Below are 22,337 nucleotides of genomic sequence, written 5' to 3'. Positions count from 1 at the left end.
CCAGTAACACTCCTGCTGATGGGCAGTGCTTGGTTTTTGGCTAGGAGTCCGATTTGAACCAGGAAACAGTAGAGCTTAACAGATGGTTACAAAATAGGACTGGGTGGTACGGCCTGAAAATTATATCTCAATATTTTTAGGCTCTATCTCGATATACTATTTTTAAATCTCCTCAAAAACACTTCATTAATGCTACAACTCAAGACCCAAACCAGGTTCCTGTGTCTTGCTTGTTGGCTTATAAATTGACAGAAATTGGGGAATACCCTCTCAACATTGGTGACAATTGGTTCTTTTACAAAATATTAACACAATGACATTTTTGATAAGGAGTAATCAATAATGTAGATATAATGACTAAGTGGGTAAAGACAAGTATTAGAAAAAGTACAACAGTCTGGTAAGTTCAGAAAATTACATCACTTTACTGTAATGCAGCCTTTAAAACCAGGAAACAACATTTATGCTACATCACGATGTAACGATATCCAAAATCGAAGACAATATATAGTCTCAATATCACGATACAATATCTTTATATTGCCCAGTCCTTTAACAAATAATGTCATGTTACATAAAAAAACAAAACCAACAAAAACACTGAAAAAAAAAACAGTCTGAAAACATTTTTCAGGCAAAATGGAGCAGTTTCCTGTTGTTCGGGTGCATATACTACCAGCAGTGTAGTGATACAAAGCTGGTTGAAAATCAGCAAAGATAATGTTCAAGGTGGACGGACCTTAAAGGTGGACCAGCTGTTCAAGTTGCTCTCTGAGCAACAAGGCGACTAGACACTCCTCTGAATACCCCACACACACGTGAGAAAAGACACTGGGTCTAACTACCCTGAATATTAAACATGCAACAAGTTTACTTTTCCTTATTTGTTTGGCGTTTCATTCAACAAGCTAAGGACAAGACCTGTGTTTCTATTTCTGAGTCCTATGTTATATAAGATGGAGACGTTAGCAGCAAGCTCAATGTGGGTTGTTTTTGTTGAGGTTAGAGTCAGTGGCCTTTGAGTTGTGTAGCAGGCAGCTGTCTGGCTCAGTGTGACCGTCCGGTCTGCCTTTAAAAACAGCCTGACATTGCCGCTTTATGCAAGACATGATTGGTTGTCTGAATGATGTTTTCATCTTTGCAGACGGACACTGGAACAGCATCAAAGAGGAGCAAAAGTGCACGAACAAAGTGTTGGACAGGTCAAAATTGTATAGATTCTTTACAGAGAACAAACAAAAGAAAAACTGTGATACTGAGAGTTTTATTACTTTCCTCAAAAGTCTGAAACTACAAGAATAGTCTGTTTTTCACTAATCTCTCTTGCTCCCCTCCTGTTTTTACATCATTTTTATCTCACCACATGAGCAATGCTACGTTTTTTCCCCTCTTACTTCCCCTAAAAAATATATTTCTCTGTATATATTCTATGCCACTTCAATAAAGCTCTGTGCTGGTTTATACCAGCGTCTGTATGCCCCCTGCCCTGCATGTTTTAGCTGTTTCCCTGCCCCAACACACCTGATTCAAATGAACGGGTCGTTATCAGGCTTCAGCAGAGCTTGATGATGAGCTGATCATTTAAAATCAGGTGTGCTGGAGCAGGGAAACATCTAAAACATGCAGGGCAGGTTGCCCGCAGGACCAGAATTGAAAAACACTGGTTTGTACCGTTACCATCTCCTGTTTTACTTATTTTACTTCAAGATGGAATGTTTGGACATTCGTGTTTTGAATATCAGTCATGAAATGTCACAATTAAGCTTTTACGGATGTATTTACTGGTTTTGGGCCAATAAATTTAGTCTCTTCTCTGATAATATAATCTGAAATCTTGCGGAGCATGGCCTCCTGATTCTGATGTTATCATAAGATGTGTCATAGCAGTTTGTTTGTGGATAGAAAAAATAGTCCCCTACCAGTGCTTTATTTTAGTTTAATTGTTTTGTTTTTTGGTTTGTAATGCTGTAGCATAACAAGGAGAGAGGATGATAATACATTAATATTTTATTCCCTCATCAGTCGGTGTATTGGATGAGTTTTAGATCCATAAATAACATCTGTACACATCCCATTTATCTTTGAACAAATCTCCAAACAAGACACTGAAATGTATACAACAGAGATGTAAATCAATACATCATCAAAAAAATCTTTGTAATAGTTGTCATAATAGTTTGTTACTAATTAAAAAAGTGAACAGCTCCCTGATGTATTCCTCTTTAATTATGAAAGGCTGGAGATAATTCTCTGTCTGCTCTGACTCACATGACTAGTTGAGCATAAGATTTAAACACTTTTGACAAACTGGGCACAAAAACAACTGCATTCAGCTCAACATACTTCACACTTCCCCTCACCCGTGTTTCTCTGCCTCACTCCCCCAGTCTTTGTCGAGGCATCTGTTGTGTTTCCCTGATCCTGTCATGATGCCCGATATAAACCTCATCTACTTTCTCTGCTCCAGCCTGACACCACCAGGAAACTCATACCACAGAGAGACACTCTGACCGAGGTATACATTTAAGCTGAATCGATAAATAGACTATGTCTAACACCATCAAGCCCAAGTCATCAGTGCTCAGTTTATTCAGATTCATAGAAGTGAAACATGACACTCAACTTTTAAGGTGTTATTCCTTACTGCATGCGATGCAAGCAAGCGTTAGCGATGTCATTGGCTTAATATGATTGTTTCTCATTAAAGTGTCCTAAGTAGCCACCCGCAACGCAGATGTGGCGCGCCATTTTCAGCCGGACACCCTGGTTCCATTTTCATTCCTCTTGATGAGGAGTTATCTCTACAATACTGTCTCCTTTTACTACAAAGAGCCAAAACAGAGTGAGTGGAAAGTGTTTCGGTTAAGAAAAAACACACCATCCCATCAGGAAATCTAAATATCACAATAAAAAACATGTTTTCTGTTGTAGGATAATAGGCCTTCTGAACAAACTCACCCATCTTTTACTTGACTGGTTAAGTCTCAAAGCTGTTTGTTTGCATGATGTAATAGACTGCATATTTAACAGATTTATTTTTGACAGACAGCATACAATGTCGCGTCGGAACGAACACTTGCAATTAAGTCACAAGGTAACATTGGTCCCTTTACTCATGTTCTTACTACAATGATCAGCCACCGTTCTTCCCAACTGAAAACAATTTGTTTCATTATTTGTAATCAAAAATAATTTCCAAGGAAAACGCAAAAGGCTAATTAATAACCCGAAGAGATAATAATGGTTACCGTGACAATGAGCAGGATTCCTTTCAGCAGGGTAAGCAGCGACGTGACTGGCTGGATGACAGTGTGGGCTAGTAAGATGGCAAGAGTTAGAATCCAGGTGAAGACTGGGATGACGTAGATGTGGCTGTGGAGAAGGCAAAAAAAAAGAAGTCACACATTTAAATGATTTTATTCTCATTCACATTTAATAAAACAGAACAACTGAACTGTGTCTGGGCGCCTGCTCTGTCATAACACACCAACAACACCTACAGCCTTCAACAAATGTGGCGCCGTCGCAGAACTGAACCTTCAAAAACGATTTTGTTTGCTTCTTGAACATCCCTGTCACCTACACACTCTCCATCAACAGACGACAAACATTACCTGACTGGCAAACATAAACCGGCAGGCATTCAGAATTCATATCCAATATGTGTGGAAAATAAAGGCTCGTACTTTGTAACCATGATGGCTTCAGTCTGCAGAGCGCTGAAGCCACGCCCTCCCCGCTGCTGTTCGCTGTTTATTCAAAACGTATTAACACTGACCATGTCACGAGGCCAAACAGCCCCAAATTTCACACTGCACTTCCTCAGTGGGTCCCCAGTAACAAACCTACAGAGTAGATGGGTTCTCAAGACAGATATTTCTTGCTTTATAGTTACATTATCAACTTCTACAAAGAACAGTTTCCTAATTTGTAGTTAAGACACACTAAATAAAAGAGTAATAATAATTACAAATGGGTATTTCGGTATAAATAGAAATGTTGAGAACAACAAATAAAAACATTCAAAGTTACGGTCATTTGTTGGCTCATTATACCAACTGCAAGATTATCAGATTTAAGTTCATCAACTGAAGAAACACGGGTGAACTTTCATTTTAATTAAACACATGAGATTTAACGGATACTTCTTTGTTTTTGTTTAATTCTGTAATATTTTAAGCTAGAGAGAAAAAAAAAGGCCACTTTCAACACCTAAAACTCTGTTGAAGGAATATCAAGAGCCAATAATCTGATCCCTGGGTCGAAACTGAATCTCAGTGATGCTTTAAATCTTATAGAGCTCTCGGGGGTTTATTTCCAAGACACCCACTCTCGTGTTGCAGTGGGTCTGAGAGGAGAGTTTCTGCGCAGAGACCTGCAGTAACCTATCGATTGCTGCCCCCGGGGAGGAGGAATAAGGTGGTTTATCCAAAGGAGGCTGCCCAAGGTTTTTTCACTCCAGTAACCCTGCCTTCACACTCCCACAACGCATCGCAGCATCTCCCCTGGCGCTGAGCAGGCCGATAATGAAGCACCCAGGCGTGCCAAGGAAGCGGTCCAACCGACCTGCACAGTTTGAATAATATTATTTGGGTTAAGTATTTACTGGGGCATGACAAAATAAATTAGTGCTGTTAACTGATAAAGGTAATTATAGGCCTGGGAGAGGGAAAGAGAGGTGTGAGGTGGGGGGAGGAGACAACAATCACTTGAAGAGACAGCTAACGGCGCCGCATTGATTCTTGCTTCAGTGACTTGAGAGTGCTGTGGGAGTTAGTCAGCGACACCAGTATGATAATGCACTACTCAGTATGAACAACTACAGTTCACACAGTGGCATTTGAGCTTTTGTTCTATATGTACACAGTATATTGACATTATCTGACGCTGCCTTTACATATTTATTGTTTTTGTTCCATTTTATTTATTTAACTCATCAACTTCATATTGTTGTCTTGCTTCTATATTCCTTTTTTAGTTACATGTCTCGAGACGGGCGCGGCCTGCAGCTCAACTTAACACTGATTCTATCAACCTTAACACCCGAGTGTTAAAAAATAACTTAAATGGGGATCATCTTCATTATAAAAGTACGGCAGAGAAGGTTTGAGTCATGACAGCTGTAATCCATACAACCAAATGAAGTCAGCTGTCAGGAAGAACCTCAACACAGCATATGAACAAATGACCAATACTAGGGACGCCCAGTAAATATCAGCACGATATTGGGAAATGAATACTACTGCTATATATAAATGTATATAATATATATAACATATGAAATTTAACTGTTATCTCACCAGTATCAGCCGTGAAAAGCAGGTAATTATTAGTTATCGGTGTTAGCTGGAAAAATCTGTATCATGTATCCCTAAACAATACAGTCATTTTTCTGGTATAGACAATTTCTCATCCAAATCTTAGAAAGGACTGTCTTTTCAAAAGGGAAATGTCAGCAGTGTTGGGAAAGTTACTTGAACAATGAAATCAATTACTCATTACAACAGAAATGACATACCAACCACTATTTGAAAACCCGGCTGGATGAAGTTCGCACTAAGTACCTATTCTACCCTAAATTTGAGGGAATGATCGACGAGCCGAGTGCAAGAAGAGCCTAGCAGCAATGACATCATGTCTTTTGAGGAGGAGTTTAATTTTGAGTCTCGCGTTTAATGGTTTGACACTGTTTACAAGCTGATTCAAGCAGGTAAGCCTCAATTTCAAATGGATAAAAACAATAAGATCGTGGCAGCACAGAGAGGGATGAAAGAGGAGAAAGCCTCACTTCAGAAACCTTGAGTGGGGCTCAAAGAGAGACTACCAAGGAAATGAGGCTGGATGAACTCGATGGGATGAATAATGGACAAAAAGTCCAAGAAGCTCTGGCATTGGAAGGACGTCGGAACCTGTTTCACTCTGAAATGCCTGCACGAAGCTAGTTGCTAAAGACCTGTGGTCTCATTTATGAAGCTTGCATATGCATAAAATTTGGCCTGAAAGAGGCGTACGCCACTTCCAGCGCAAAAGTTGTGATCTATAAAAACAAACTTGACGGGAGAATGTGCGCACCTGTAAGCAACTTCTGACAGTGAGGTGCTGAATTGAAGCAGATTGTAGAAATTAAACGTGAGAGGCATTATTCTGTACATAATAAAACATCTCACTATTGATTTCACCTTATATCAAATGTCATTTATAGATCCACGTTATCATAAACCTTCTAACCAGTGGTGTGATTTCTACAGTACTTGCACATGTAGTGAAGTAAAACTATTCCATAAACCCCACCATGATTCACTGTACTGAACCATCGATCAGCGGCTCATTTCCAGGCATTAACATTCATGAGACACTTTGCATCAACTATTTATGGTTGAATGTGGGTGTGGAGAGGGCGGTTTATGAGGTGGATCCATGTGCGCACATTTCCAGTTTGATTTGGGATTTATAAAAGGAAATTGCGCATTGTTGGGCAAACGCCAGGTTTTATAAATCAGAATATTTTTTGGTACAGTACACGTGACTGGTCATATCTGAATTCATTCAAGCTACTCAAACCAAGCAGCCGGCGCTGGATTTTAATCGTTCACCTCTGACTCCTGTGACCCAGGGCCAACTTTAAAGGATAAGTTCACCCAAAAATGAATATCCACTCATCATCATCTACTCACCCTAATGTCAATGGGAATTTGGGTGAAGTGTCATAGTCCAGAAAAAATTTCTGGAGCTTTACAGCAAAACAACATTGGAGCATTCTCCTAAACAACTGGAGTAGCTGGGACTGTTTTAAAAAGTAAAAAAACCCCCCAAAAAACCCCATGAATGGCTCCATACAGCTCAGCCGGTGTAATCCTAGTCTCTGTAGGCCCCAAGATCCAAAACTGATTTGAAAAGATGTTATTTACACACTGTTTAAAAGCCCAAACCTTCACAGTAGCTGCTGAGCCTAAAGCCTGAGTGCACACTGTAAGGGAAATTCTCCTTTTTGAAGTTTGAGAGTGGCTTATTCTCCGAAGAATTTCAGACCCGGTGGGATGAATCGGATCTCTTTAATATATGCGGCATGGAGAGAGCACCCACAGTGTTCTCTGCAGTCTTCCAGATTGTCTTGACTTATATACAACAGAGCAGTGTTTACTTACTTTACGACAGTTGTTAATCATGCCGTCCCCAAAGCAATGATCCTCTGATGTTTTACTGGACAATAACTCTCAGCCTATCTAACTTTCTGTTGATACCTTAAGCAAAGAGAATATCCCCTCGTGTGACTTCCTGACCTGTTCTAACCCTGACGACTCCCTAAACCTGAGGTGAAGAGGATCCCCGCTCCTCTCACATACTGATATGTCCTAACCCACACACTGATTTCTGAATCCAAAACTATTAATTAATTCCCACAGTCTGAAGTGGGGGCACTAGCTCAACTGTGCGGGCACACAAGGGTGTAAACAGTGTCTTTTTTAATTAATTTCACACCAGACAAGCTGTATGGAGCCATTTTTATGAAGGGTTTTTATCAGTTGTTTTCTTTATAAGTTGCTGCAACGCTCTCGAAATGTCTTGTAGACTACGAAACCACCTGATCGGCACGAGGGTGAGAAGATAACGACTGAGTTTGTGTTTTTGGTTGAACTTATCCTTTAAGGTCCAGTGTGTATCTAGTGTTAAGGCTGCAAATTGAAATCAACTGAAAAGCCCTCGTCTCACCTCCACCTACAGCGGCCTCTAAAAATGCGAAGAAATTCAAAGGTCGACTGGAGCCAGTGTTAGGTTTGTCTGTAACTGGCTACTATATTACATTTCTGCCAACAGATTCCCCGTAATCCTACACCCTGGACCTTTAACAAACTAATGGCACAGTACCTTGTGGAAGATAAACAGCCTCTGACTTCTGTCGAGTGACCCACTTTAAAACTTTTTTAAATGTATATTTTTCCATGTCAACTGGGCGAACTTCTCTGCTGAGGAGGATTATATGAAACAACTTTAAGCTCCAGAACAACCACTTATGGTGAGATTGTTGTGTCAGTTTCAAAGACGATGTCAGTCTATTCGGACTACGTTAGTCATGAAATTGAAATCTACATTTCAGAGATAAAAACTGCTGGATGTGTGTTTTCAGTAAAAAAAAAATCATCCTGCTTTAGAGCGTGACAACATTTAGTTATTTGAACACAAAATGTTGTGCAGAAGTGATGAGAAGCATGCAGCTGGAGCTACCCTGAAAAACACAAACACCAGATTCATTTGGAAGTACATTCGTGCATTTCGAAAAATACTGACTCATGTTGGCCAATTAGGCCAGTTTACCCTCTTGGAAGTAGCAGCCACAGTGCTAAGTGATGTGAGTGACAGATGAGAAGGCTTGCAGCTAATTATTCACTTAGTATTCATTAGTGGAGATTTAAAATTTCAGACTTGGGTTAGTCATCTAATGCACAAATTAAAAATACATGAATAAATCCTCACCATCTGATAATGGAATACTTCTGCCTGCTGTGTGTGTGTGTGTTTGCTTTAATTAAAAAAATGAATGCTGTAAGTCCATGCAATGTTTTCAGAGCCTCTCAGTCTGGTGGGCAGCGATCATCTCTCAGGGTTGCATCAGTTTTTTTAAAAATTAAATTCCAATGAAAAAGATGTTTCTGTGAGCTCGTGTAGCCTTAAGCAGCACTTCCCTGAACTGACAATTCACTTTCAACTTTTAGCTTTTGGAGAAATGAAAGTGGAGCTGATGACGGGTCGGACTGATACGGGAGGCAGATAAAAGCTTTTCGTTAATAATCACTCTCTCCACCTCTGATGTGACTTTCTGAAAACCTGCAATGATGTGTTGATTTTTCTTGGCACATTATTGAAATCATTAGTGATGTTTCTCGCTGCTCAGTGAAGCGTTTTGTTCATCCTTTGTTTCACTGCATGTTAACCGTTTGAATGACTCACTCTGAGTCACCCGTAAGAGCTGATAACCCTGAAAATAAATTTTAGTGATTTATATGTAGGAGGAAAACTAAACTCGAGATAAAAGTGACTCATATATTACACAGGAGTCAATCTAAGGCCCCTGCTCCCCTCACCACACAGCATGTGTTCTACAAGTTGCACTCGTTACTCGACTCCAACTCAGTTTTGTTGCGATTCTGGAATTTCTTGAACTTTTCCTTCAGTACTTCTAGCCTCTATACATCCCAAGAACAAACCAAAATCATTTTAAATGCTTTATAGATCAACATATCGTCCATCCATGTCCTTAGGAGTCAAGTATAGTCAAGTCAGTTTTATTTATAAAGCCGAAAATCACAATAACATTGCCTCAGTGGGCTTTTAAATCTCTGCAGTGAGCAACATCCTCTGTCCTCAGATGCTTGATTCCAGTAAACAAGTAGTGAAGTGCCACTGTACTCCAACCCATGTAACCTTACAGCAAAATCATCAAGATGATAAGAATATACAGTATTTAATAGAAGATAGTAATATATCTCCATTTTGGACAGTTTTGTCTTTCTCTATAGATTTCTTGTGTATGTGGAAAACTTACCTGATGTTAAGAAGAGCAGCGTAGGCCTCACTGCCGGCCAAGACATAACTTATTCCAATAGAAACACTGGAGAAAGGATGGGAGAAAAGGAGAAGAGAGACAGGCAAAGAAAAGGGAGAGGAAGAGAGGTCGTTAGGCAGTGATTGGTCATCATCCTGTCAGAGTTAGCGCTCTCCTGTTGTATTAAACATTAAAATGTTGTCTCAATCGTAGCGCCTGAGGCTAACAGCAGCTAAGAGATTTCATCTTAAAATCATTTCTTGTTTGCAGCGCAGTGCCTTGATCTTCCACAACTTCTCCATTCTATAATCTGCATCAAAACAAAAGTCTCCTCCAGGGGCTACTTAAAGCAAATGTTTTCGTTGTACATTCCCGATGTACTTTGAGCATCGCACATTCACATCAAGCCAGAAATCTGTTTGCAAAATGGTGTGCCTTCATTTAGCTGGATGTTGCTGAACATGAGACTTTTTTTTACTGTAGGTTTCAATCCAAAGTGAATGACAAGACTGTTTTTTGTAGCTCAACATCTGTTCCTTATAACTTTAAGCCTCTGTAATCCCTCAACAGTTGGTTGTTGCGAGTGCAAATCCATTAGCAGTTTCTCCAGACAGCTAAGTGTTTCTTCACACCCACATTTTCAAATCTCCTCTCTTTCAAATCTTAGAAACGGAAATGCCAAAAAAACATTTCGGCATGTTTCATCTGCAGCAGTCTGAGCAGTATTTCTCAACCAGAATAACTTACCAAAGCTGCGAAGAAAAGGAGCGAGAACATGATAGTCAAACTCGAGATATTTACTACAGATGTTTAAATGTAAATAAGATCATCAGAGATTCAAGGCTGAATTTCTGCTAACTTGGACAGAAACTCCGACTCCCTCTCCAACTCTTCTATAAATATGGACTTGACCCAAAAAAATGAGCTGTAAACATGTCAACACACAAAAAGATTTAGCCATCTATGGCAGCATGTGAGTGTATTTGTCCTCTCACACCTCATTATCTCTGCAACACCTACTGATGTGTGAAGGTGTGCAGTTTACTCATTTGCTGGGAGAGACAACAACAACAACAACAACAAAAAAAAGATGATTTTTATAAATATTTCCCAAAACCTACTCCTTAGTTCCTCTAGAAATTTGTAATCGGTCAAATTGAACCTTATCGCGGGCCAATGGGCCGCACTTTGGGCAGCCCTGCTGTCGTGGATCAGCGGGTCTATTATACACTTTGGCATGAGACTGGGCTGCTGCATGTGTGGGCGTGTATGAAGCTGGATCACTGAGGCAGAATAAAATGTATAATAATGTTAGTGTTCCGTCTCATACTCAACAAATATGTATTATGGAAGGTACACCTAATAAATATACACAGTCCCTATATGTATTAATGCATAGATATTTTTTTGTCGGCTTGTTTTGGTCTTTCTAACTTATTTTAAATGCATGCTGCTCACTATGACTTATGTGCATTTATTGAATTGTCTGTTGTGTGCCCATGCAGCGTATATTTGCATGTCTCTGTGTGCGGCGTACAGTATCAGTGTGTCATCATGTGTTGTACAACAGCTGCACTTGGGCAGTACTCGGGCAGTACATAAAGACTAAGGGGCGCCAAGGGTAAAAGATGCAGGTCATGTTTTGTGCCGTGTGTGTGTGTGTGTGTGTGTGTGTGTGTGTGTGTGTGTGGTCGAGCCTCGGCATTGATCGACCACTAAGCCTCCTTGAACACAATGAGGGAACTATCGATCAGCCAGGTGTTACAGAGCTGCTCGCACACTGATAACAACACCTTCCGCCAGTGATGCTAAGAGCCCTGTCCCCCTCCTCTGTGCCCGTAAGGACACACACATCGACACACAACCACGTTCTTTATGCTACACTAGTGTAACACTGTAAAAAAATATACAACAAACTACTATTCTGTATATAACATGGCGGACAAGTGAATGTTCCCAGTTTGTACATATCTGAAGACATGTTTTGGGGTGATGCAGCAATGTTTCTCTCAAGTAAAAATTAAGTATCAGCTAAATACAATGACTTTTCCAGATCATTACTTTTACTGAGTGACACAGACGGACCATTAATTTGGATCCGCTGGAGACATTGATAGACACAGAAACACAATGCAGTTCTCCATGAGGAAAATCAAACATCATCTTTTCTAGCAGAGAACATGTGATGGGTTTCCTTAATCTACAGAATGTTTAAATATATTTGTTTAAGCAGTGACAGCATTGTGTATTCTTACATGTTGAGTTTTACATCAACCAGCTACAGTGGTTTCTTGATTCAGAAGTTTTCATTTCCAAGTTGTCAGATTTAAATCAAGGACAGAAAACAGCAACTGAAAACAAGCTGGACACCTTAGAAAAGTTGGTGGCCTGCAGATGCTTCAGCAAAGATCACATTTTATCAGTATTTGGCTCAGGCTTGTAACTCTCAATATCTCAAGACTGTGCAGCAGAAGCCAATGATATTAAGTCTGCAGCTCAAGGACAGTTTTAACACAAGTTTGCTGTCCTGGCTCAGTTGTGTGTTGGCCTATAACTTGGAAACTGAAATGACTCGGCAGGTTTCTCCCCAACATTGTTCTGTTAAACATGTTAGGATATTGCACTATGTCCAGTAACAAAGGCCAAGCAGAACAGACAGCAGATGATTTTATAGTAGTGGCTATAATTGACATAACTTGATAGAGTTCAGGAGTCAGTATATCAGCACCAGTCTGTATTGATCTTAACACACTGACATATACATGAGCCTGTTGTTTCTCCAAATGCTGCTGAAAATGAGTCCAGAGGAAATATTTCCACCGCCTTCAGGAAATACATCAAACTGTGTTGATCTCACCTCATAATTATGAATTAAGGGAAAATATTCCAATATAGGAAGCAGGCTATAAATGTTAGTCAGTCAGGATTTAGTATTTAATTAGTCTTTGAATTAAGACAAAGTATCTTCAACGGTACCTTATAATTATTTCTAAGTACATTAATGAGTCCCTCTGGAAAACTAGTGGAAGGGAAGTGCTGAAGGACAGACAAAAGGGCGCAGGGCAGCCATAGCTGGAGGATGATTTGTACTTGTAACTGAAAACTTAATAAGCACTGCAGGACAAGTCAAGTCAGGTCAATTTTATTTATATAGCACCAATTCACCAAATTATCTCACACTAGACCAGGTTGAGGCCATACTCCTTTAATTAGTTTACAGAGAGCCATCATTCTCCATGAGCAAGCACTTGGTGACAGTGGCGAGAAACAACTGCTGTGTAGTCCTGTGTATTGTTACTGTGGGCGTAGATCTTATCCCCACACTGCAAACAACTTCTCCTCTGTGATAATAAAGTTTGTCAAACATCAAAATTCCCTACGGGCGTCACGATTCTCCATATCCACGATTCCACTTGACTTGTGATTTCAACGTCATGATATATACTGTTAGACTTGAATGCCCTGAAAACTGTCATTTACATTTTCTAATTCTTCTTTAAAAAGACATGGTTATTTTACACCATCATCTTGACTTTATCCTGGTGCTACTTGCAGGTTAGGTTTCAACAAGTTCAAATAATATCCGCCAAAAATAAAGATTCCAGAGTTCAACAAAAAAATACGCTTGACTGATCATACGCTTCCAAAATAAATCATGCTTCACTGATTCAACAATAAACAAGAACAGACAAACAACAAAAGATAGAATGTTTGATAAGTTTGTTCCAAAGTTTGTCGTCTCAAACGTGTGCAGAGTAAACTATCTTCTCAAGTATATTAATCAGGGATCTTTGGCAATCTTATCACTTTAAGTTTTCCCCTTCGAGTGAACCCTCTTCTCATCAATAAAGAATCTCTGAAACATCTCTGACGCTGTTACCTTCAAACCAGTCAGCTGTTTGTCTTCATGTGCACAGCGATAACAGTCTGGAAGTGCAGCTGCAGGCTATTTTGTATTCCCTTTGTACGTGCCGGGTCCATATTTATACATTTTTTATTAAGACACCTGAGCCTCCTTGCTAAGGAGTTAACAGCTAAAACTGGTTAATATAAAAGCGATTCTTGGATACAATTCTGATACTGTTGTGTGGATTTTACTAAATCCCTCAATTTAAACATTTAAACAACCTGGTGGTGAGGTGGTGATAAACTGAAAATGATGGGTGAAAAGGTTTGAACGCATTGTTGGGAGAAAATTGCAATCAGTTCTGCTCATAAAGCCAAAAAACTGCACATCTGAAATGGGAGCCGCTTCTTTGGTGAAACAGCTCACAGCATAATGATAGAGGTTGAACTTAACATACAGCACAAATGGACTGAAGTGATGAGAAAAACGCATCCACCTACATACTCTCTCCTACACGCATTGTTATTTATTGTATAACCGGTAAATGTTCCGATGGTAAAATGCAAAATTATGGACTTCATCATCGCTACGGTAACTTACAACTGGAAGAGGAGGATGCAGTTGAAGGCATGACTCATTGGCCGGGAGAGGAAGAGGTGGCCAAGCAGATGAAGGTTGGGCTGCAGGTTCTCTGCTTGGTTGTGCAAAGATACTGCATCAGGCTGAAGTAAACCTGTATCTGAAAGACACAGACAGACAAATGTATAAGTTAAGTGAACCACGTAATACTGCAAATTCAAGAGAGACAATTCACATAACCATAAGCTTAGAGTGTTGCTTCCAAAACCTTAAAGATGTTTTATGTAAGATCTCTTCATTAAAAACAACTAGTTGTGTTGTGTGTTAGAGTTCTGTATTTACATTATCCCAAATGTTTCCAACAATAACCAAACCCAGAGTAATCGACCAGTTTACTCAAGGTGAGGGTGCTTATCATTTGGTTTCCTGTCGCTATATCTTCAGAGAAAATTGAGGAAGGAAGTCGAGAAAAAAGCTTTAAAGATTTTAAAGAGAAAGGTTTTTGCCTTTCCTTGATTGTGTTATGAAGAATTTTTGTGCATGTAAAAGGTCTGCAAAGTGAAAAAGACCAAAGTCCAAGCCAAAGGGAGTTCCTCTCGCCCACAGAAAACACTCCTGCACTGCCTGAAACACCTGGTTTGGAGTCGAGCCTTTACTTCTGTGACTTATGTGTGTTACTATGTAACAGCCGTTATATTAATATATATTTTTACACATCTATTATAAAATATATACACTCCAGTCAGTCAGCAGACATACAGTTGCTACTGCTGTTGCGGCGTTATTTTAGATCACACTACCTTGCTCTGCATGGCCCACCCTACTTCACACGGTGTGAAAAGCGATGCTGCAGTAATGCACCATATGAGAAAAATAATGTGTTTTTTGAAAATTAAAGGTCCCATATTATGAAAAACACGTTTTCTCTGGTCTCTACATACATAAACTGGTCCTCCCTGAGCCTACCAACTCCCAGAATGAGGAAAGCAAACCAGTCCTGCATCTCTCTGCAGCCCACCCACTGGTAACACGTGGCTCCTACAGGCTGTTCAGATTCAGCTCCTGTCGTTACGTAACGAGAGGAGTGATTTTCATAGGCCGAGGTGAAGGTCGGTGTGTCCAGCGGTAAGATAGCAGTGTTTCGCAATGTCGTCGCTCAGAGCTAGACACGCAAATTGCTCTGTTGTTGGTTGTAAAAATCAACATAAGTGCATTTATTCTGTCCCAGCTACAGAAGAACAGAAGAGACAGTGGTTGCGCTTCATTTTAACGACAACGTGCCGGCTCCGGTTCCTGTAAGTCTGTTTGTGTGTGCTGACCACTTCACATCGGACTGCTTCAGTAACAGGGTCAGTACAAAGCTGGCTTTGCCTCGACACTGACCCTCGTAAAAGGATCAGTCCCAACCATACGGGACCAGCAGCTGCACCCGAGCCACAGGTAAGTGTCGCAGCGTGTTGATAGTATTTACAGTTGCCTACGAGTTTGGTGAAGTCAGCTTGAAATCAGCTAACTAGTTAGCTCCGCTTCGGTCCGCTATGCAACGGCGTTTGAAGCGAGTTTAATGTTAATAATATTACGAGGGAGCTCGGTTGTCACAGTAAAAAGTCTGGAGACATGTGCAGACTGGAGACAGAGACTATGCGAACAGTGTCCAAGAGTTTGGAGACTGTGTTGGAGACAAACACAGCTTTCGCTAGCTGCTTTTAGCTGTTACCTGTTGCAGGTCAGTGGGGGATGGGAGCCGGTGGTTGTATTGAGAAGTCCTGCTGCAGCCACACAGTCTCTATTTCTTCAGGGGCCTCTCTTTCTGGGTCCGATTCTGGGTCAAACTGGTGTGGTTGAACGACAGCATCTCCGCGAGCCATAGTGATACATCCACCGTAAACATTAGCGCATGCTACCGCTAGCGTGAGCAGCATCCTCTCCCTGAGAGGCGCGTGTAGCAGGACGGAGCTCATTAGCATTAAAGGTGCAGGCACAGAAACAGCTGCTCTCAGTAGAGCCACTTTCACACAGCTGAGCTTCAGGGCAATACATTTCCAATACAGCGTTGTTGGACCTCTGACAGCTGTGTGACATTGATGAAAAACAGCATAATATGGGACCTTTAAAGTATGTAAACCTATTCTACTAAGACCCCCAAATAAAAGTATGAACCTGAAAATGTGCATAATATGACCTCTTTGAAATATTACCTTATATGTAAACATTTTTGCCCAAGTCATTTTGATAAATTTTCATCAGCAAGGCAGGTTGTTTAAGGGCATGTTCACCACCAACTTTTTTTTTTTTTTTTTGCCTTGCACCCACTTGTTTTTTTCCCCTGTCCTCTCATTTTTTACATTAATGACGTAAAGTAAATTTCCCCTCAGCAGTCAACATTACAATACAACACCCGACAAGGAGGTCGTGCTCTACTTAGTGCCGTTCTAGTTTCATTTGAATTGTTTTTAGAGGTCTGACGAGGTGAAAATATCCAGTATTTTATGAGCAAAAAAATAGTCCTTAATTGTTCCTGTAAGCACTCGGGTTCATCATGGCCCCCACAGGGATCCCCCCACACCTCACCTCATTTAACCCCTCAGTCAGGGAGGAACATGGATAATGAATGCTCTGTTTCAATGTTTTAAAGAAGACACAGATCAAGAGAAAAAAATGATGAGAAAAGTGGGAAAATTCTAAAAAGAATAATAAATAAAAGAATAGGTGTGGTTAAATTTTCTATCACAGGCTGCTACCATGGTTACATCACAGCTCCTTGTTGCCAACCTCAGCTCCACCGCTCCATTCATTATTATCATATTCTGCCTTAACTATTAATTGTGTTATGCATTGTTCTTTTTGAGAACAAGCGCTCTTTAACTTTAGACTTATTTGAACTTGAACAATGTTCCAGCCGTGGCGGCAGCTTCTCTTCTTCAAGTAAAAAAAGGGCATCTGTTGCTGCTCTTCTTGGTTTGAGCCCCCGTGCATGCTGCATGAACAGGTGGGGAGCCTCCACAACATGGCCGTACAGCCAATCATAATTGCACTGACCGTTTATGGTGTAATAACTTTGATGTAAGTGGTCCTGGCAGAGTGTACAATATTAAACATGATAGTCACAACAAGCATATTAAATTAATAGCAAACAAGCATGTTAAATTAATGGCAATGCACAAGTCCGTTATATAAGAGACACACAAACACGCCACCATCACCATCTGTGCCGTCAGCGCTTGAGTTTGTATAAAAGGTGACAGTACTCTACACCAAAGCTTTTATTACTGCTGTGGCTGCTGGGGGGTACAGCAGCCACAGCAGTAATAACAGCTTTACTAATTGAGATATGAGTAATAATAATACTAAAAGTATAATAACAATAATAATACTTTTCTCTTCTTCAGTTACACCAACATCGTGATGGATCACAGATGATGCAATGTATCAGGTATCAGCCCATTGGCTTCGAAATCACGGTTCTATTTCACTTTTCTTTGACTCTTTCTGAAGCAAAAGACTCAAATTATTGACGGGATATTAAAAAATAAACATAATCTCACTTTATGTAACCGCAGTATGCATTCCTTAAGTGACAGGATGCAGGAACAGCAAATACAAGATGGCTAAGAAAACGAAAACAGCAGCAATACTCTTAACTTCTAAGTAATGAGATATGGCAAGTTACATAGAGAACAAATTAGCCATTATACAATATAATTTTTCCTGTCAGTGGAATAGTCCAATCAGTTTAGCAGTACAGGCCAACGAGGCCACTGGTCCATATAATTATAAATCAGTTTTTAAATCATGGTTCAAACCCTGTGGTAAGCTTACAGCATAAATTGCTTTTGCTTGTAGTCTACGCTCGAGCAAACCGGACAAGTTGAAAGAAAACGTTTCAAACACTTGCCAATTATCCTGTCATAGGAAAGGGATCAAAGTAAAGTTGAGGAAATAAGAAGCAGGTATTACGTTGTGTTTGGGGAATATGTGTAATAGTCCACCTTTTTTCCAGTGTCTCTTTACTCATTAATGTATGAATAAACCATTAACTGCATAATTTGCTTCAAAGATACAGTAGCTGATCCGATTTGTACAGTTCTCTTCTACTCTGCTCTGCTCTCAGTATTTACCTCCTATCTATGTCTGACCCTCTCCACACATGCAGTACTTGGAGAGGTAAGTCCTAGACTAATGAATGTGTTCAGTGACTGTCATAATCTTCAAGTGACATATTGGCCATTATCATAGTTTGTATCCAGGCAGGATGGGGGAGGAATGTGATCAAATAACAGCAATTATTAGAGAACAAGGTCAAAGCCATGAATGTCAATGTGTGGCTCTTTCTATGCATGCAAAAAGGCAGCTATGCATGTGAGCATGTATGGCTACCCATTCAGAATTGTAATGAGAGAGCTTGACACTTTATTAGCAAATAACAGGATCAGGCTGAAATAAGCCTCAACGCTAATCCACCAATAATCATGGTTGAAAGGTTTTCTGCACATTGTCTGATATCCCTGAGAGTCAGAAAGTGTAAATATATGTGGATAGTGTTTGGCCACATGATGCTTGTAATGGAGACGGTGAAATTAGACAGGTGTGCGGAGGAGATTAAACCTCGACAATTGAAAATCAAAATTAAATTTTTGTTAGCTATTCTTATTCTTAGCTATTCTTATTCAGCAGACCTTCTCACATTCAGGGAAAAACATCCTTTGTTATTCAGTATGTAAAAGATGGCTTTGTTATGCTGGCTGCTCATCTAAACCAAGGGCAAGCATTAGCTACACTGGCACATGCACACATACAGTATGATAAATGTGCACCTTGGTGACTATGTAATGCAACGGGAGACAAAGAGCCACCGTACAGGCGAAGACCTGAACCACAAATTCATAGTCTGCACATATAATCTAACTATAAAACAAGGAATTTCTGTCTGTCCGTCTGTTATTCACACATCTCAAGAACCGTTCATCGATCCACTTCACATTTGGCAGGTTTGTTGCTGAAGACACAAAGAAGCGCAGCGTCAAATTTGGTGCAATTTGGACACGCAAAATGTTAATAGATTTTGAGTAAACAGTGAACGGCACTGGGGTGTGGCTTCAGCGCTCTGCATTCATGGCTCTGCAGACCGAAGCTGGACTTACATTTGATCCCTCTGACGTGATCTCATGGGAAAGCAGACGAAAACAAAATGGAGATTAGCGTGGTGCAACAACTTGCTGTAGTAATGAGTTGAGAACTGTTGTGAAGAAAGCAGCATCCAAACACACACTGCTCAGCAAACTCAGATCACACCGTAAAATTAGGAGGTGCTTTTCAAATATGAAGTTACTTCAGAGCCAAGTCATACTGCATTTGTTGCTTCACATGTTTTTGAATCATATTTTAGTGTGCTGTTTAGTGTGAGTGTTTATAACTTTGGCTGCTTTGTATTTTTTTTGGATGTGTTGTTCAGGGGCTGGTTGTTGAAGTGTGCGCCCCAGGAAAACGTCTTTTCAAGGTGTAACTTTCATTTTAATGTAATGCTGAATAGTTTAAGGAATAATAATGCATCATTCATATGTTATATTTTTGAACAGCATGTTTTGAACTTTGTTGTTCAAGTTGGTACAACAACAAAATCTAGTCATGTAATTGTCTGTACTTTTGTTTCAACAGAAAAACTGTTTTCATCCACTGTTTATTGTAATTCCAGCTGTTTTTACATTGTCCTGTTATTAATAAACATCAATGTTGCACAACACTGTAATTCTCACAATAAAACCAGCGGTATAGGGATGGATTATGCCCATACTTACATCAAGATCATCACAGTGGTGAGAACGACATTACTATATTGTTTTACTGACCACAGACTCAGTGCTTTGTAAACACGATGCCCTGAATTCATCCACAAAACAAGTAAACATGGAAGAAGTGCTGATAATGCACTGCAGCTTCTATGTCTATATAAAATGGACCAAAACACAGAAAGGCAAGAGAGGAAACAAATTTGGCAATTTGCCATCACCCTGAGTATTCTCTTCAGCCTAATCTTTCAAAATGATGCTTATAAATTAGATTTTTACAAATTAGGCTTCAGGAGGTGCGTGTATCTCGCCAACGGAGACCTATTTGATTAATATCTCACTTTGCAATCAGTGATCCGAAACATCTAGTTAACTGATCGATACAATTTAAATCAGCCCTGAACTGATGCAGCAGGTTACGATGCAATATGATGCAATTCAACAGTGTTTTGCAACAGTGAGACATTTGTACGCTAACTAGTTTTGAAACTGCTTGAAAGAAGTAATTTTAAACACCTCTTCATCTACTTAGAGAACAACGTTATGAACAATTTGGAATCTCAGTTGTTTGCATGTGAGTGCAACTGTATGATCCTTTTATAATCTTGGCTATTTGGATCAGTAATGGAAGTCCATGTAGGCCCTGATGAGCAGAAAGGTAGACTAAGAAGATTCGATTTTATTCCAAACTCTCAAGAGACAGAGTAAAAATAAACGTGCCCTTTGCACTGTGGTCCTCTTTTATTATGTATTTATCAGAGCTATCTGTGTAATCCATGAATCAATCAAGTTATTAGCTAAAGTGACTGGTGTGAAGACATTAAACTGTTATCATAACGTTAATTTTAAGATTTTTCAATTCAAAAGTTGAAAGGTAACTGGAAATAAAAGGCCGATTTTATTTTGAAGAAATAAATAAGAAGTCTTATGTGTAGGATTTAGTGGCATCTAACAGGTAGACTAGACTAATGAAAACATAATTATGAATATTGTAGTCCATTTCTGCCAAATAGATCCCCCTAAATCCTACACACTTTAACAAAAAAAAGTTTCTTACCTGCTTCTGCATTTTCACTCTCATCATCCTCATCCTCTTCCTCTGTGGGTGATGGAGCCTCCACACCCACCTGATCCATGACAATACACTCTGCAACACCTGTCTATTATCAGCAAAGAAAGGTTTGACTTAGATGGGCCCAATCCCAATGTCCACACTCACAGATGTTGAGGTGTGTTCCCTTCATGTGCACGGCACATTTTGAATGTGGCCATAAAGTCCATATTTCTGCAGAACCACCAGTTCATATCGGTGTCTATGTCTCAAATAGCTGTCTCATACCTATTTTACCAGTTCTGGCCCTTGCGGCCTCCCTCACTCGTACTTATCAGGTAACATCAACTTAGTCTTTGCGGGTACGGGGCTCAAGGCCTTAGGTAGGACATTGAGATTGGGCCTTAGACTCAAGTAAAAATATAAACGAAACAATGTTTTTGCTCCCACTTTTCATACATTCAAGTATTCTAAGCTCTCTCAGTATTTGTTCACAAATTAGATTAAATTCATGTTAGTGAGCACCTCTCCTCGCCAAAATAATCAATCAACATTACAGTTGTGACATATCAAGAGGCTGATTAAACAGCATGATTAGTGCACAGGTGTGCCTTGGGCTGGTCACAATAAAAGGCCACTGTAGCACAGATGTCGTTGCGTTTATATTTATGACATTTTTTACTAATATCCATGAGTTTTACTACTAGACATTACTTTAACAAGCTTAACTGAACAAAATCACAAGAGTTATTCCAGCTCTCAGTGGCACGTACATCGTATGTTATTGAAAAAGTCCTTTTTCACAGGAGACCGCAGGAAAAGCTCAGGTGTAACTGATAACATTAAAACGACTGCGTTCCATTAATGTGAGGTTTTACTTACTCACTGTCATGCCTTACTGGGACACTTGATGGAACTGAGCCATTGTGAACGAAATTAGTTTCAACTATGCTGAATTTCCTGCTATAACAAGTTGAAACAATTGCCCTAAAAAAGCTCTTTTACTGTGAAGATTGAGTAAAACAAGGAGAGACTTCATACAGAATGGCATTTGGTTCACTCAAAATAAATTGAGAATTACACAAAAGTTGAAGCTATGTCTCACATTCCAACGTATTCCAATACATGTAGGCTGAAAAGTAAAATGCAGGTACAGGAATTGTTCAGCCGCTTACTTTGAGAGATTCCAGCTGCACCACCTGACATTTCTGAAGAAGTTCGACGAACAGGTAGATGAGCAAGGCCTGCATGACAAAGGATGGAAAGCTACAGTCATGAAGGACAGGTTGCAGCAGTCTTTGCAGGACATTGTACATTGTTTTGCATGTATTTATATTAGTTTAATAAAGTCTGAAAATGTCAATAAAATGTTACATGACCAATCTATTCAACATGAACTCGATTATATCAATCGCGGCATTCTGTATCGGAGGCTTTTCTGATACTGGTATTTGAACAACCTTATATCCTCTAATATACTTTTTTATTAAAGGTCAGGCCTGGACCTTGACAACCTACGCCAACTAAGCCTCC

The 22,337-nt window shown here is 39.8% G+C and overlaps 1 protein-coding gene across 1 annotated transcript in view; it reads right to left on the bottom strand.

The window, feature by feature from the left end:
* The window catches only part of LOC311259031 (uncharacterized protein), an 81,083-nt gene that overhangs the window by 47,292 nt on the left and 11,454 nt on the right, over positions 1 to 22,337 (bottom strand). The window contains exons 4-8 of the mRNA XM_084355825.1: positions 21,980 to 22,048; positions 20,811 to 20,913; positions 13,989 to 14,127; positions 9,542 to 9,607; positions 3,249 to 3,372 (exon numbers count right to left, since the gene is read on the bottom strand). Coding sequence (XP_084211951.1) covers positions 3,249 to 3,372; positions 9,542 to 9,607; positions 13,989 to 14,127; positions 20,811 to 20,913; positions 21,980 to 22,048 — 501 coding nt within the window. The remainder of the gene's footprint in view (positions 1 to 3,248; positions 3,373 to 9,541; positions 9,608 to 13,988; positions 14,128 to 20,810; positions 20,914 to 21,979; positions 22,049 to 22,337) is intronic.

This window comes from Pagrus pagrus (assembly GCF_965226575.1).
Source record: "Pagrus pagrus genome assembly, chromosome: 6".
In the NCBI taxonomy this organism is placed as follows: domain Eukaryota; kingdom Metazoa; phylum Chordata; class Actinopteri; order Spariformes; family Sparidae; genus Pagrus; species Pagrus pagrus.
The sequence above is the reverse complement of the archived record's forward strand: the minus strand, read 5'-3'. Positions and strand labels throughout refer to the sequence as shown.